At 36.3% G+C, this 15,292-nt stretch overlaps 2 protein-coding genes across 2 annotated transcripts; both read left to right on the top strand.

The window, feature by feature from the left end:
- Window positions 1-2,381: 2,381 nt before the first annotated feature.
- LOC146949963 (uncharacterized) lies at window positions 2,382-8,996 on the top strand. Its single transcript, XM_085748597.1, has 6 exons — window positions 2,382-5,492; window positions 5,594-5,736; window positions 5,856-6,557; window positions 7,011-7,651; window positions 8,555-8,633; window positions 8,931-8,996. The coding sequence occupies exons 1-6, from the start codon at window positions 4,040-4,042 to the stop codon at window positions 8,994-8,996; spliced, it is 3,084 nt and encodes a 1,027-aa protein (XP_085604723.1). The 5' UTR covers window positions 2,382-4,039.
- Window positions 8,997-9,475: 479 nt separating this feature from the next.
- On the top strand, window positions 9,476-12,248 carry LOC146949962 (uncharacterized). Its single transcript, XM_085745952.1, has one exon. It carries the CDS (start codon window positions 9,596-9,598, stop codon window positions 12,212-12,214), a length of 2,619 nt encoding a protein of 872 aa, XP_085602078.1. The 5' UTR covers window positions 9,476-9,595; the 3' UTR covers window positions 12,215-12,248.
- Window positions 12,249-15,292: the final 3,044 nt, after the last annotated feature.

The raw sequence follows: 15,292 nt of genomic DNA, 5'->3' as shown, positions 1-15,292 counted from the left end.
CAAAATTTTGTTTTTTCTAGATTTTTCCCGAATTTTTTTTTACAATTTTTTCTCCGAAAAATTTCAGTTTTAATTTTAACATTTTTTTGTCCGAAATTTTTTATGATTTTTAATTATTTTTTCAGATTTTTTTTAATTTAAAAAAAAATTTTGAAATTTTTTTTTAAGGAAAAAAATAAGCCAAGGGTATTTTCGTCAATTCCCATGCCATTTTTGGTAAATTGCTGACGTGGCAGTGATTAACTGGGTCAAAGGACGAATTTTTAACTGATTAAACTTTGCAGGGGCAAAAAAAAAGGATTAGCGATTGCAGGGACGAAATTTTAAGCGACCCCTATTTGCAGGGACGAATCACATATTTAAGCCTCAAGAGAACCACCGTTTTTCATTATATTATAGGAACCACTTGTTATGTTATTATTTTAACTTCTAAGAGTTAACTCTTTTTTTTGTCAAGTAGTCTATTAGTTAGAGTTCACACATTTTAATATGGAGAAGTAGGGTGTTTGGGGTTCGAACCTCGACCCCCACCTATAATATGCAATATCCCTACCAACTGAGCTAAGCTCGCGGGAATTTTAAGAGTTAACTCTTAAAATTATTGTATGTGTTTTTTGTTTAAATTTGTCGGAACTTATTATGGGAGGCTATTGTTCAAAAATTACACTTTATGTATTTGTGAAATTAAATGTATCTTTTTTGTTCTAGTTTAGACTATTCCCTGTTAATTTTCTCCACGTCTTATCATTAATCTTCTCCCTAGAAGTTTAAGGGATCGTTTGATGGTCAGGATAAGAAAAATGCAGGATAGGATATGAAACATGATAGCGATAGGATATGATATAGACAAGATAAACACTATTATATCATGTGTTTGATGCACACATGATAACAACCCATATAACATTATTTATATCATATTAAATGACAAAATTACCCTTGTAATCAATTACATTTTTAACTTTTTTCATATTGTACATATTACAAAAACATCAAACAAAGAGGAAAAATTGAAATCGATAGAAAAATAAAGAGATGAATCTATAAGAAAACAAAAAAAAAATCTAGAAATTTGTAAAACGGATTGGAAAAAAATTGAAATCACAAAAAAAAAAGAGGAATGCATAAAAAGAAAATGACGAAGAGGAACTGAAATCGGAAAAGAAAAAAAATGGATCTATAAAAAAATGATATGAACATAGTAAAAGAATATGTGGTGTTTGTACATCAATTAACCGTTTTGTACAATTGAAACAGGAAAATTAAAGGACGAAGAACACCATCTGCCAGATTTTATGAACAATTTATCCGTTTTGTTTCAACTTCGAAGAACACCATCTGCCAGATTTTGATGGTGTTTGTACATCAATTCTGTTGTTAGGACGAAGAGGAATTGAAAGAAAAATGATATGAATCCATACAAAAATAAATTGATATCAATAATAATGATGGATGAATTGAAATCGAAAATGATGGTATGAGCAATAGGAAGAAGACGATGAGTGGATGTTGTGGATGAATCAGGTAGGATTAGGGTGAGGGTAAATTTATGATTTCTCTTATCAAACTAGGTTAATTTTAACCCAGCTCAAACTCAGGATAGAAAATACAAAGGAGTGATAGGATAGGATAAATTAAAGGAATAATTTATCATATCCTATTGGTGCATCAAACGAAGGATTGAAACAGGATATGATATATCTTTCCTATCCTGACCATCAGACGCACCCTAAGTGTGGCGCCACCCCCTGCCGTTTTGTTTTATCCATCTTGCTCCAATTTCGTTTTACAATTCTACAGCTTTAAATTCAATGTCATTTCATTTTTTGCAAATTCATAATTTTTGTTATATTGTTCAAAAACTCAAAATATATGATTAAACTGTTAATGATATACACATAAAATGACAAACCAATCAATTGGATAAGTGACAAGTACATTGTTCAACTTTAATGTCTAAATAACACACAACTTCGACGTATCTTTTTTTTTTTGAAGTAAACATACTCATTACTTTTGATTTATAATAATTGTTTCAATACAAGAAGGGATATGATAATAAATTATGGGACTAGCTAGAAATGTAGCCTCTCTTGCGAGAGCATGAGCCGCTCCATTTGCTTGTCGCCTAGTGAACTCCACCCTGGAGTTGATGAAGAATGCGGAAAAGAGAGCTTTACAAGAAGCAATTACTGTTGAGGCAAAATCCCTAAATAATTTTAAAGATAATAAACCAATATGATTAAAGAATTAATGGACTTTGATTATTTCCTTGGTATTTAACTTGTGCTCTTGAGTGTTTTACTAAGACAGGAACAAGGCTTAAATCATACCAAGAATCAAGAAATCAAAGGACATTTTAATTCAAGATCTAACACTGAGATCAGAAAGTTAGATCAGAATGTTGCTCAGAGATCAGAATGTTCGCACAAGAGATCAGAAGGTTGCTTCTACACAAGCCCAGAATCTCAAGAACATGGATCAAGGTCATGCAAGACACATGTGACATAAATAAATGTCAAGAGAAGTACTTTTGCATGGATCAATCAAGCAATAAAGGCATATACAAGGATTATGTCAAAAAGGATACTTTATGTTCATTTAAGACTATGAACATTAAAGTCCTAGGAATATTCCACAAGGGAATATCATCCTAGATGTTATATTTACTGCTCTTCATTGTGTTTCACTATTAGGATTTGATTACATCAAATGGTAGTCTTACAAATCATCCTAAGTGAAACAAATGGAACATTCTGATGATCAGAATGTTCAGCTCAGCACAGGCCTACTTTATGAACAGTACAGTAGGTGAAAAGCAAAAGCAAAAGCAAAGCAAATCTATCTTGCTCAATCAGAGATAGACACGTATGAGAGTTGGTACAGAACAAGGACCACACAATCTCTCAAAGCCTGTGTATGAAGATGCAGAATCCCACTATATCCTCCTGCACCAAGTTCCAAGGCAGATCTGGCAACTGAACTTTCTGAAGTATGAAGCAAAGTCCATACTTTGGTTATTGCCCAGAAATTCATATGAAAAGCATATGACACGCCCAGAACTTCATATGTTCATTCATATATGATGAACCCAGATGAAGAACATGATGAACCCAGATGAAGATCATCATGAACGCAACAACATTCTGAAGTTCATCAGAGATCAGAATGTTTGCCCAGAATTTCAAGTAAAAGCTTGTGGGACCCAGGACACATGGCATAACACCATTGGACACCCCACAACGGCTATTTGAGCCCAAGGACTCTATAAATACAGTTCAAAGGCTCAGCATTACTTGCACCATTGCAAAGCATACAAGAAAACAACTTTGATTTTGTTTGAAGCTCTTGCAAACTGAAATTGATCAATCTCTAAGGCTTTCATTACTTAGTGCAAATCAATACTCTTTGTTATCTCTAAGATAACTCCTCTCTCTTCTTCCTCCTCTGTTTGATTCACAAACATTCAACTTCCATACAAATTGTAACTAAGTCTCATCTAGCTTTAGGGGTACTAAAGTGTTAGTTTGAGCAAAGGTTGTAAAAGTCTAAGTGGGTAACTTAGCAAGAAGGTGCAAGCCTGCTGAGGCTTAGAGAATACAGGATTGTAATTGTTCAGGTGAACAAAGATTGTAAGGTGCAGGACTTGAGAGGTTATCTCAAGCATCATAGTGGAAACTCTCACAAGATTGTGAGGAGAGGACTAGCCCACATTGGGTGAACCTCTATAAATCTCTGTGTGTTCTTTCTTTCTTCCTTATACTCTTTAATTTCAGTATACACAACACACACCAACACATTTACTTTATTAATCAGTTTCTGTGTATGAACTTCAGAACGTTCTGAGTTCAGAAAGTTAACTTAACCATTCCAAGTAAACTACTTGAGAATAACCTTTAAGTTTCAGGATAATTTTTAAAGGGTCACAATTCAAACCCCCCCTTTCTTGTGACTATTTTATCTACTTCAATTGGTATCAAGAGCCCGGTTCTAAGGGTTTGAACACTTTAACAAGTGTTAGAGAAAAGATTCAGGAAGCATGTCTAAAGTCAAGTACATAGCTGAAGGAGGATCATCAAACAGACCACCACTTTTTGATGGCTCAAACTATTACTTCTGGAAAGGCAAAATGGAACTCTTCCTCAGATCTCAAGACAATGATATGTGGCAAGTCATCACAGATGGAGATTTTGTCCCAACAACCAAAGAAGGAGCTGTCAAAGAAAAGAGTTCATGGTCAACAGATGAAAAGGCTCAGGTATTGTTAAACTCTAAAGCTAGACTCTTTTTATCATGTGCACTAACCATGGAAGAAAGTGAAAGAGTTGATGAATGTAAGAATGCTAAAGAGGTATGGGATACTCTGAAAATACATCATGAGGGTACATCTCATGTCAAAGAAACTAGAATTGACATAGGTGTCAGAAAGTTTGAAGTCTTTGAAATGAGTGAAAATGAAACCATTGATGAGATGTATGCTAGATTTACTACAATAGTAAATGAAATGAGATCTCTTGGAAAGGCATATTCTACTCATGATAGAATCAGAAAAATATTAAGATGTCTTCCAAGTGTGTGGAGACCTATGGTCACTGCAATCACTCAGGCCAAAGATTTGAAATCTATGAACCTGGAAGATCTCATTGGATCACTGAGAGCTCATGAAGTGGTACTTCAAGGAGACAAACCAGTGAAGAAGGTTAAAACACTTGCTTTAAAAGCATCTCAGCAAACCCCATCAGTTGCTGATGATGAGGTACAAGAACCACAAGAATTAGATGAAGTTCATGAAGAAGAAGCTGAAGATGAACTTGCACTAATCTCCAAAAGAATTCAAAGAATGATGTTGAGAAGAAATCAGATCAGAAAGAAGTTTCCAAACACCAACAATAGCACCAGAACTGAAGCTGACAAAAGCCAAGTCACTTGTTATGGCTGCAACAAAACTGGACACTACAAGAGTGAATGCCCTGACATCAAGAAGGTGCAAAGGAAACCTCCCTTCAAGAAGAAGGCAATGATCACTTGGGATGACTTAGAAGAGTCAGAACCTCAAGAAGATGAAGAAGCCAACATGGGATTGATGGCTCAGTCAGATGATGAAGAAGAGGTAATTGTCTATAAAACTGATTCTTTTTATAAAGATCTTGAAAGTAAAATAGATAGTCTCTTATATGACTCAAACTTCTTAACTAATAGATGTCATTCTTTAATCAAGGAACTTTCTGAAATAAAAGCAGAAAAAGAAACACTTCAAAACAAATATGATGAATCTAGAAAAACCATACAGATTTTGCAAGATTCCCATTTTGAAATGTCAGAAAAACAAAAAGAGTTAAACAAGAAACAAAAAGGCATTATTTCTATACCTTCTGAGATGAAAAAGGAAAACACACTTTTGAAAAAGGAAGTTGAAACTTTGAAAAATGATCTTACAGGTTTTATAAAATCTACAGAAACATTTCAAAATATCTTAGGATCTCAAAATGAAAGTGCAAAAAAAATCTGGCTTAGGCTTTAAGGATCCACACAAAATCATTGAAAGTTTTGTACCTAAAACTAAACCAAGAACTAAATGTTATTTTTGTGATAGGTATGGACATGATGAAAAAATATGCCATGTCAAGAAAAAACTTATCAAAGAAAATAAAATTAATCTTAGTTCAGAACGTTCTCATCTCAATAGATCAGAAAGTTCACAAAAGGCTGAGAAAGCTAAGAAGTCATGCTCCTACTGTAACAAATCTGATCACACAAGACAGAATGTTACAATAAGGAAGGATCTCTTAGAAGAACTAACCCTCAAGGACCCAACATTACATGGGTACCTAAAATTTTTATCTTGTCAAATGTAGGTCCTGCCTCAGGGTGCTAGAACAAAGCCATGGTACTTGGATAGTGGTTGTTCTAGGCACATGACAGGTGACAGGAACTGTTTTCTGACCTTTGAAAAGAAGGATGGAGGACTGGTGACATTTGGAAACAATGACAAAGGTAAGATCAGAGGTAAAGGTACTATAGGTAAACCTAACTCTGCTAAGATAGAAAAAGTTCAGTATGTAGAAGGTTTAAAACACAATCTACTTAGCATAAGTCAATTGTGTGATAGTGGATTTGAAGTGATCTTTAAACCTAACATATGTGAAATAAGACAAACCTCCTCTAACAAACTGTTTTTCACTGGATCAAGAAGAAAGAACTTGTATGTCTTAGAACTAAATGATATGCCTGCAGAATCCTGTTTCATGTCCCTTGAAAAGGACAAATGGATTTGGCACAAAAGGGCTGGTCATATAAGCATGAAAACCATTGCTAAACTTTCTCAACTTGATCTAGTTAGAGGTTTGCCTAAGATTAGCTTTGACAAGGATAAGATCTGTGAAGCATGTGTCAAAGGTAAACAAGTGAAAAGTAGTTTTAAAACCATTGAGTTTGTTTCAACTCAGAAACCTTTAGAACTTCTTCACATTGATCTATTTGGTCCAGTTCAAACTGCTAGTCTAACAGGCAAAAGATATGGGTTTGTTATTGTTGATGATTTTTCCAGATTTACATGGGTGCTGTTTTTAAAACACAAAGATGAATCTTTTGAAGCATTTCAACACTTTTGTAAAAGAGTTCAAAATGAAAAAGGTTCTAATATCATTACAGTAAGGAGTGATCATGGAGGAGAATTTGAAAATGCATCTTTCAAAACATTCTTTGATGAAAATGGTATTAAACATAATTTTTCTTGTGCAAGAACTCCACAACAAAATGGAGTTGTTGAAAGAAAAAATAGGACTTTACAAGAAATGGCTAGAACAATGTTAAATGAATCAAATGTTGAAGATTATTTTTGGGCAGAAGCCATTAACACATCTTGCTACATTTTGAATAGAGTTTCAATAAGAAAAGTTCTTAATAAAACTCCATATGAACTCTGGAAAAACATTAAACCTAGCATATCTTATTTTCACATATTTGGCTGTTATTGCTACATTCTGAACAATAAAGAAAAATTGGGTAAGTTTGATCCTAAATCAGATAAAGCTATCTTTTTAGGATACTCTACAACTTCTAAAGGTTATAGAGTGTACAATCTAAAAACCCAGACAGTTGAAATTAGTATGCATGTCATATTTGATGAATATGATGAACATTCTCAACCAAAAGAAAGTGAAGACACAGAAGTGCCAACACTTCAGAATGTTCCCAGTCAGAACATTGACACTTCAGTTGAGAAAGAAGATGATCAGAATGTTCAGGATCAAACCTTCCAAACTCCACCAAGAAGTTGGAGAATGGTAGGAGACCATCCTGTAGATCAAATCATTGGAAGCACAACTGATGGTGTAAGAACCAGATTGTCCTTTCAAGATACCAACATGGCAATGATCTCTCAAATGGAACCCAAGTCAATCAATGAAGCTATTATTGATGATTCCTGGATTGAGGCCATGAAGGAGGAACTTTCTCAGTTTGAAAGGAACAAAGTTTGGAACCTGGTTCCAAATAATCAAGAGAAAACCATCATTGGAACAAGATGGGTTTTCAGAAACAAGCTTGATGAAAATGGTAAGGTTGTCAGAAACAAAGCAAGGTTAGTTGCTCAAGGTTACAACCAACAAGAAGGTATTGACTATGATGAGACCTTTGCACCAGTGGCAAGGTTAGAAGCCATCAGAATTCTCCTTGCATATGCTGCACATAAAAGCATTAAACTTTTTCAAATGGATGTTAAAAGTGCATTTTTAAATGGTTTTCTAAATGAGGAAGTTTATGTAAGTCAACCTCCTGGTTTCATAAGTAAAGAAAAACCAGATCATGTTTTCAAACTCACTAAAGCACTCTATGGTCTTAAACAAGCTCCTAGAGCTTGGTATGACAGACTTAGCACATTTTTAATTGAAAATGGTTTTTCAAGAGGAAAAATTGATACCACACTTTTTAGAAAAACACATGACTCTGACTTACTTATTGTTCAAGTTTATGTGGATGATATTATTTTTGGTGCCACCAAAATGAAAATGTGTGAAGAATTTTCCAACCTTATGCAAAGTGAATTTGAGATGAGCATGATGGGTGAACTTGGTTTCTTCCTTGGTTTACAAATCAAACAACATCCAAATGGAATTTTCATAAGTCAAGAAAAATATGTCAAAGACATTCTTAAGAAATATAAAATGAATGAGGCAAAAATCATGGTCACCCCTATGCATCCATCTTCAAGTTTAGATAAGGATGAGAGTGGAAAATCTATTTCTGAAAAAGAATATAGAGGCATGATAGGCTCATTATTATATTTGACTGCTAGCAGACGTGACATTATGTTTGCAGTAGGTTTATGTGCTAGATTTCAAACTTGTGCAAAAGAATCCCATTTAACTGCAGTTAAAAGGATTTTTAGATATCTAGTAGGTACTACTGATCTTGGCCTTTGGTATAGAAAAGGTTCTAGTTTTGATCTTGTAGCATATTGTGATGCTGACTATGCTGGAGACAAAGTTGAGAGGAAGAGTACAAGTGGATCATGTCAATTCTTGGGACAAGCATTGATTGGATGGTCTTGCAGAAAGCAAAACACCATTGCTCTCTCCACAACTGAAGCTGAGTATGTATCTGCAGCTAGTTGTTGCTCTCAAATTTTATGGGTAAGAAATCAGTTGGAAGATTACTCATTAAGGTACACAAGTGTTCCTATTTTTTGTGATAATACAAGTGCAATTAATCTTTCTAAGAATCCTATTCAGCATTCTAGGTCTAAACATATTGAAATAAAGCATCATTTCATTAGAGACCATGTTCAGAAAAAGAATATTGCATTAAGCTTTGTTGATACTGAAAATCAACTAGCTGACATTTTCACAAAACCCCTTGTTGAGGATAGATTCAATTTTCTTAAAGAAAAATTGTCAATCATGAAAAATCCCAATAAAGATTGATTACAGATCACTAAGGGCCTTAGACTAAACCCCTTGATGTCATCTGATGCAAATCAGATAGATCTATCATAATCAGAACATTCATCAGAATGTTCCTGAGTTCAGAATGTTCCTAAGCTCAGAATGTTCTTGAGTTCAGAATGTTCATCAGGTCAGAATGTTCATATGATCAGAATGTTCATCCTAACATTCATTCAATCAACATTCACAAGTTTTTTCATCTGAGTTTCATCCTTTCAGGATGTCCACAAAACTTAGTTATATTCAAAACTTGATTTCTGGGTCAACTATCTCATGCGTAAGATTCTGTGTTGACTTTCTCCAAAAATCCTTTTATAATCTCAAGCATTTAATGTTTGGTTATAAGAAGATGAGTTTAAGGTTTAACCACCATGTAAAACCTGAACTATCAAATCAACTAATCCCTTCCATTTCCCACAAACGGCTACTTTTTTCTCTCTCTCCTCTGACCGTTACTTTTCTGCAGTTTCATCTTTTCCAATGCAAAACTGCCATCATTTCCTTTCTCTCTTTCTTTTCCTTCTGCACGTTTGGTCTATATAATCAGTAACCACCTCTGATTATTTCACAACTATCTCAATCCAAAACTTCTTTCTTCTCACTCTCAAAACTCACAAACCCTCTGTTTCTCTCTCTCGCTTACGAAGAAAATGGCAAGAACAAAAACCACTTCAAAACTCTCTGATAATGAAGTTCCACAAGTGGAACGTTCTCAATCACCACCACCAAACGCTGCTGCTGGTCAATCCTCTGATCAACAACCACTAAGTGAAACCCCTGTTCACACTGTTCTTCCAGATGTGGTCTATCCTGCTTTTGATCCACCCAAATCCTCAAAATCAAAAGCCTCTAAGAAACCCATCACCAAACCCAGACCTATTCCTACTAGAAGATCATCTAGGATGAAGCATTCATCAAAGGAACCTAAGGTCTCACATGTGAATCTTGTCTCTGACGAAGAGAAGAAGACAGAATCAAGTGATGATGAAAGAGAAGAAGATTCTGAAGAGGATCCAGAAGAAGAAATGGAAATTCCTGAAAAGGAAGAAAAATTGGAAGAAGACTCTGAGCAAACTCTCTCTGAAATAGTGAAATCCATGAGAGTACACTCAAAGAAAGGAAAGAAAGTTGCCACTCCCTCTCCATCAAAAGGAAGTTCATCATCTCAGGAAGATGATGATGAGAATGATGAGGAAGAGTCTGAAGAAAAGACTCCTGAAGAAGAGGAGAAAATTTCTCCTAAAAAGCATGGCAAAGGAAAAGACATTGCTAGAGTTGCTGCTGTTCTAAAAGCTCAGAGAGCAGAGAAGATTGCCCTCAGACCAATGAGCAGAACTAAGTGTTTTGAGTTTGATAGCTTAAAGACAAAAGGTTGGGATCTGAAGAAATTCACAGATCCACAAGGCTGGACTAACTTTGTGTCTCTACAAGAGCACACCTATGAAGGTTTGGTTAGAGAGTTCTACATTAACTTGATTGTGAAGCAGAACAAAAGGGAAAATGAGAACTTTCTCATCTCTTCTGTAAAAGGAGTACAGATCACTATCACTCAGGATTTCCTCTCTGAAGCCTTGAAAATTCCAAATGAAGGTAACAAACTATTTTCTTGTTCTTGGTTTGATGACCTCAGAGTTAGCAAAACTCAACTCATAGCCAATTACACCAAAGAAAATCTCACCTTTAACTCCACAAATCTAGTAGATGTCCCAAAAATCCTTCACAACATGATTAGGCACACTCTAATACCAAAATGTGGATCTTTTGATGTTGTCTCTGACATGGACCTATGCATCATCCACCATCTCATAAGCAAAACCAAAATTAACCTTTGCTTTCTCATCATTCAACACATGATTGACTCATGTCTGGCAATGAAACAAACTGTGGCTGGATTGCCCTATGCAATGCACCTTACACCTATATTTCAGAAGGCAAAAGTGCCACTTGAGGGAGAACCACGCAAGCTTGACTTCATGAAGTTCACATCAAAGACTTTAGGTCAACTACGCATCACCACCTCAAATATGCCTTCCTTCACAACCTCAGGCACTTCTGGATCTTCTAAAAGGACTTCTAATCAGAATGTTCAGAAAACCAGGAAGAAAAGAAAGGTAGAAGATATCAGAGATGAATCTCCTAAGAATGCAGAAGTCAGACCTCCCTCTCCACCAGCTTTGGAGTTGTTTTCTCAAGTTTCTCAACTTGCAAAGGAGATTGTTCAAGAAGGAAGCTCTCAGTTCAAGGCCTTGATTGGTGAATCAATGATTGAAGATGATGCTCAGAAGGATGATGATGCATCTCTTCAAAGGGAAGCTGAGAATGTTAAGCAAGCAACTGAGATTCATGAAGGTATATCTCAGATGGCTGGTAAGGAAAACTCTGTTGATCCAAATCAAAGAGTTGAAGAAAATACTGAGAAGATAGCTCAGAATGTTGATGAAGATACTCAGGAAGTGGCAGAAATTTTAGCTTCAAACATGTCCATGGAGAAAGATATTCAAGTTGAACAAATGGAGTTCACAACTGGATTTGATCTCAACATTGAAGATGTCAACACTGACTTCAACAATGATGTGTTCCAAGATGGTCAGGACACCACTCAACATGTTCAGGAACCAGCTGCAGGTCAGAATGTTGAAATCTCTGAAGCTCAGAATGTTGAAATTCCTGCTGAAGATGTTCCAGTCAGTCAGAATGTTCAAGTCTCTGCTGGTTTGAATGCATCAAATGAGCCTCTTCTTGCTCAAGTTAGCCAGCTGTCGACAGATCCAGTGCCTATGGCCTCAGGATCTTTGCCCTCTGTTGAGGTACAGCTCATGGCTCAAACTGGTCAGAATGTTAACCTCTCATCCTCCACAATGGGATCTGTTGCTGGTACAAGCAACTTTTTGGTTTCTAACCTTCCAACTCCAGACACCATTCCCTCATACACTCCACCACCACCACCAATGAAAACTACCACCACAAGCAAGCTTCCTAATAAGGCTGCTCTTTTTGACTCCCTCAATACCTTTGTGTCTGCCAACAAAGAGAAGGCTGAAGCTTCTGATGCTGTTCCACCTGCTGCACCTGCCAAGCCTTCAAGGGCTGAGAAGTTAGCCTCAAGGGCACTCAGGGTCTCCACCAAGACACACAAAATTGTCTGTGCTTTGGCTGATTGGACTGTCAAAGTCCATGCTCCTGGTCTGGCCATTGATCCACCAGTTTTTGATGATCCATCTGTGTTTGAGTCTGAACCATCCTCTGATTCTGGGGATTCTACTCCCTGAATCTTTCTGTATTGTCCTCCCTATCCTTTTTGCAGATGACTAAAGGGGGAGAAGCTTTAGGATTTAATTTAAGTCTTAAGTTTTTCTTAGTTTTAGGCCCTAAGTAGGTCTAGTGATCACTAGTTATTGGAGTTAGAAACTTCACTTTTTGTCTGATCACATGCTTTGAATTTCTTTTTGTTTTTGAACCATATATTCATGTAATTGTACTTCATGCTTTACATTAATGAATGATATTGAGTTTGGTTCAAATCTGCATATTTTTTATTTTATGCAATGAATTATGAAATTGAGGGGGAGCTTTTTAAAGTTCTTAAAAACTCTGCATAATGGATTATAAAAATGAGGGGGAGCATTAAAATAAATTTTCAAGCTCTGTTGTTCTTCATATATATAATCAAAATCCTTAATCCTAAATCATAGGTTTATCATCTTCAAAAAGGGGGAGATTGTTGAGGCAAAATCCCTAAATAATTTTAAAGATAATAAACCAATATGATTAAAGAATTAATGGACTTTGATTATTTCCTTGGTATTTAACTTGTGCTCTTGAGTGTTTTACTAAGACAGGAACAAGGCTTAAATCATACCAAGAATCAAGAAATCAAAGGACATTTGAATTCAAGATCTAACACTGAGATCAGAAAGTTAGATCAGAATGTTGCTCAGAGATCAGAATGTTCGCACAAGAGATCAGAAGGTTGCTTCTACACAAGCCCAGAATCTCAAGAACATGGATCAAGGTCATGCAAGACACATGTGACATAAATAAATGTCAAGAGAAGTACTTTTGCATGGATCAATCAAGCAATAAAGGCATATACAAGGATTATGTCAAAAAGGATACTTTATGTTCATTTAAGACTATGAACATTAAAGTCCTAGGAATATTCCACAAGGGAATATCATCCTAGATGTTATATTTACTGCTCTTCATTGTGTTTCACTATTAGGATTTGATTACATCAAATGGTAGTCTTACAAATCATCCTAAGTGAAACAAATGGAACATTCTGATGATCAGAATGTTCAGCTCAGCACAGGCCTACTTTATGAACAGTACAGTAGGTGAAAAGCAAAAGCAAAAGCAAAGCAAATCTATCTTGCTCAATCAGAGATAGACACGTATGAGAGTTGGTACAGAACAAGGACCACACAATCTCTCAAAGCCTGTGTATGAAGATGCAGAATCCCACTATATCCTCCTGCACCAAGTTCCAAGGCAGATCTGGCAACTGAACTTTCTGAAGTATGAAGCAAAGTCCATACTTTGGTTATTGCCCAGAAATTCATATGAAAAGCATATGACACGCCCAGAACTTCATATGTTCATTCATATATGATGAACCCAGATGAAGAACATGATGAACCCAGATGAAGATCATCATGAACGCAACAACATTCTGAAGTTCATCAGAGATCAGAATGTTTGCCCAGAATTTCAAGTAAAAGCTTGTGGGACCCAGGACACATGGCATAACACCATTGGACACCCCACAACGGCTATTTGAGCCCAAGGACTCTATAAATACAGTTCAAAGGCTCAGCATTACTTGCACCATTGCAAAGCATACAAGAAAACAACTTTGATTTTGTTTGAAGCTCTTGCAAACTGAAATTGATCAATCTCTAAGGCTTTCATTACTTAGTGCAAATCAATACTCTTTGTTATCTCTAAGATAACTCCTCTCTCTTCTTCCTCCTCTGTTTGATTCACAAACATTCAACTTCCATACAAATTGTAACTAAGTCTCATCTAGCTTTAGGGGTACTAAAGTGTTAGTTTGAGCAAAGGTTGTAAAAGTCTAAGTGGGTAACTTAGCAAGAAGGTGCAAGCCTGCTGAGGCTTAGAGAATACAGGATTGTAATTGTTCAGGTGAACAAAGATTGTAAGGTGCAGGACTTGAGAGGTTATCTCAAGCATCATAGTGGAAACTCTCACAAGATTGTGAGGAGAGGACTAGCCCACATTGGGTGAACCTCTATAAATCTCTGTGTGTTCTTTCTTTCTTCCTTATACTCTTTAATTTCAGTATACACAACACACACCAACACATTTACTTTATTAATCAGTTTCTGTGTATGAACTTCAGAACGTTCTGAGTTCAGAAAGTTAACTTAACCATTCCAAGTAAACTACTTGAGAATAACCTTTAAGTTTCAGGATAATTTTTAAAGGGTCACAATTCAAACCCCCCTTTCTTGTGACTATTTTATCTACTTCAATTACATGTCCGAACTCAGAGACATCATCTCTACGGGAGTGGAATGCATCACAAGTAATTTTAGAATCAAGCTCAAAGTCGATATTATCCAACAACATATCACTAAGCCATTGGAGAGCTTCAAATAAGCCCATGGCTTCACCAACCGTAACCTGATGCAGACAAGGGAAGCTTGTCATTTTTGCCAAAACGAAAGCCCCTTCCTCATCACGAATACAGATACCAATGCCCGTACGGTTGTTTGTTGAAGAAAATGCGGCATCGACATTACACTTGTACCGACCAGAAGTTGGTTTCTGCCACACTGCGAAGGCATCAGCTGCGGAATCAGCATCTGCAGATTGAGAATGCAGCTGCGTGTTTGGTGCTGCTACAGTAGCGCGGCTATCAACTAGTGTTCTAGAGTTAGCAATCTGCCATTCAGAAAGCAGCACACGCGCATGGTCAACAACAGCTGCTGCCACTTCCGCTACATCCTCCCAAATCTTTAAATTTCGGTGTTTCCAAAGGCTCCACACCGTAGCAGCAAAAATCACTTTCTGTTCTGCCGTAAGCGTATCAAGTAATGTAAACACAGTGCCTATATCAGAATTTGCACTCAAGTTTGCAGCACTAACATCAATCCAAAGCCCCGACAAGTTCCATACTTGTATAGCAAAAGGGCACGCAAAGAATAAGTGTGCCATATCCTCATGAGTGGATTCATAGCTCACACAATTCGTAGGACACTGTACTCCTTTATCATGGAGTCGAATTCGCGTTGGTAAACACCTTCTGCAGACTCTCCAAATCAAATTCTGAACCTTGGTGGGTACTTTAAGTTTCCAAATGCTTGACCACTTACCGGGACAAC

The sequence above is a fragment of the Medicago sativa genome, chromosome 2, assembly GCF_051527215.1.
Source record: "Medicago sativa cultivar Bolivia chromosome 2, Bolivia_mono, whole genome shotgun sequence".
Classification (NCBI taxonomy): Eukaryota; Viridiplantae; Streptophyta; class Magnoliopsida; order Fabales; family Fabaceae; genus Medicago; species Medicago sativa.
The sequence above is the reverse complement of the archived record's forward strand: the minus strand, read 5'-3'. Positions and strand labels throughout refer to the sequence as shown.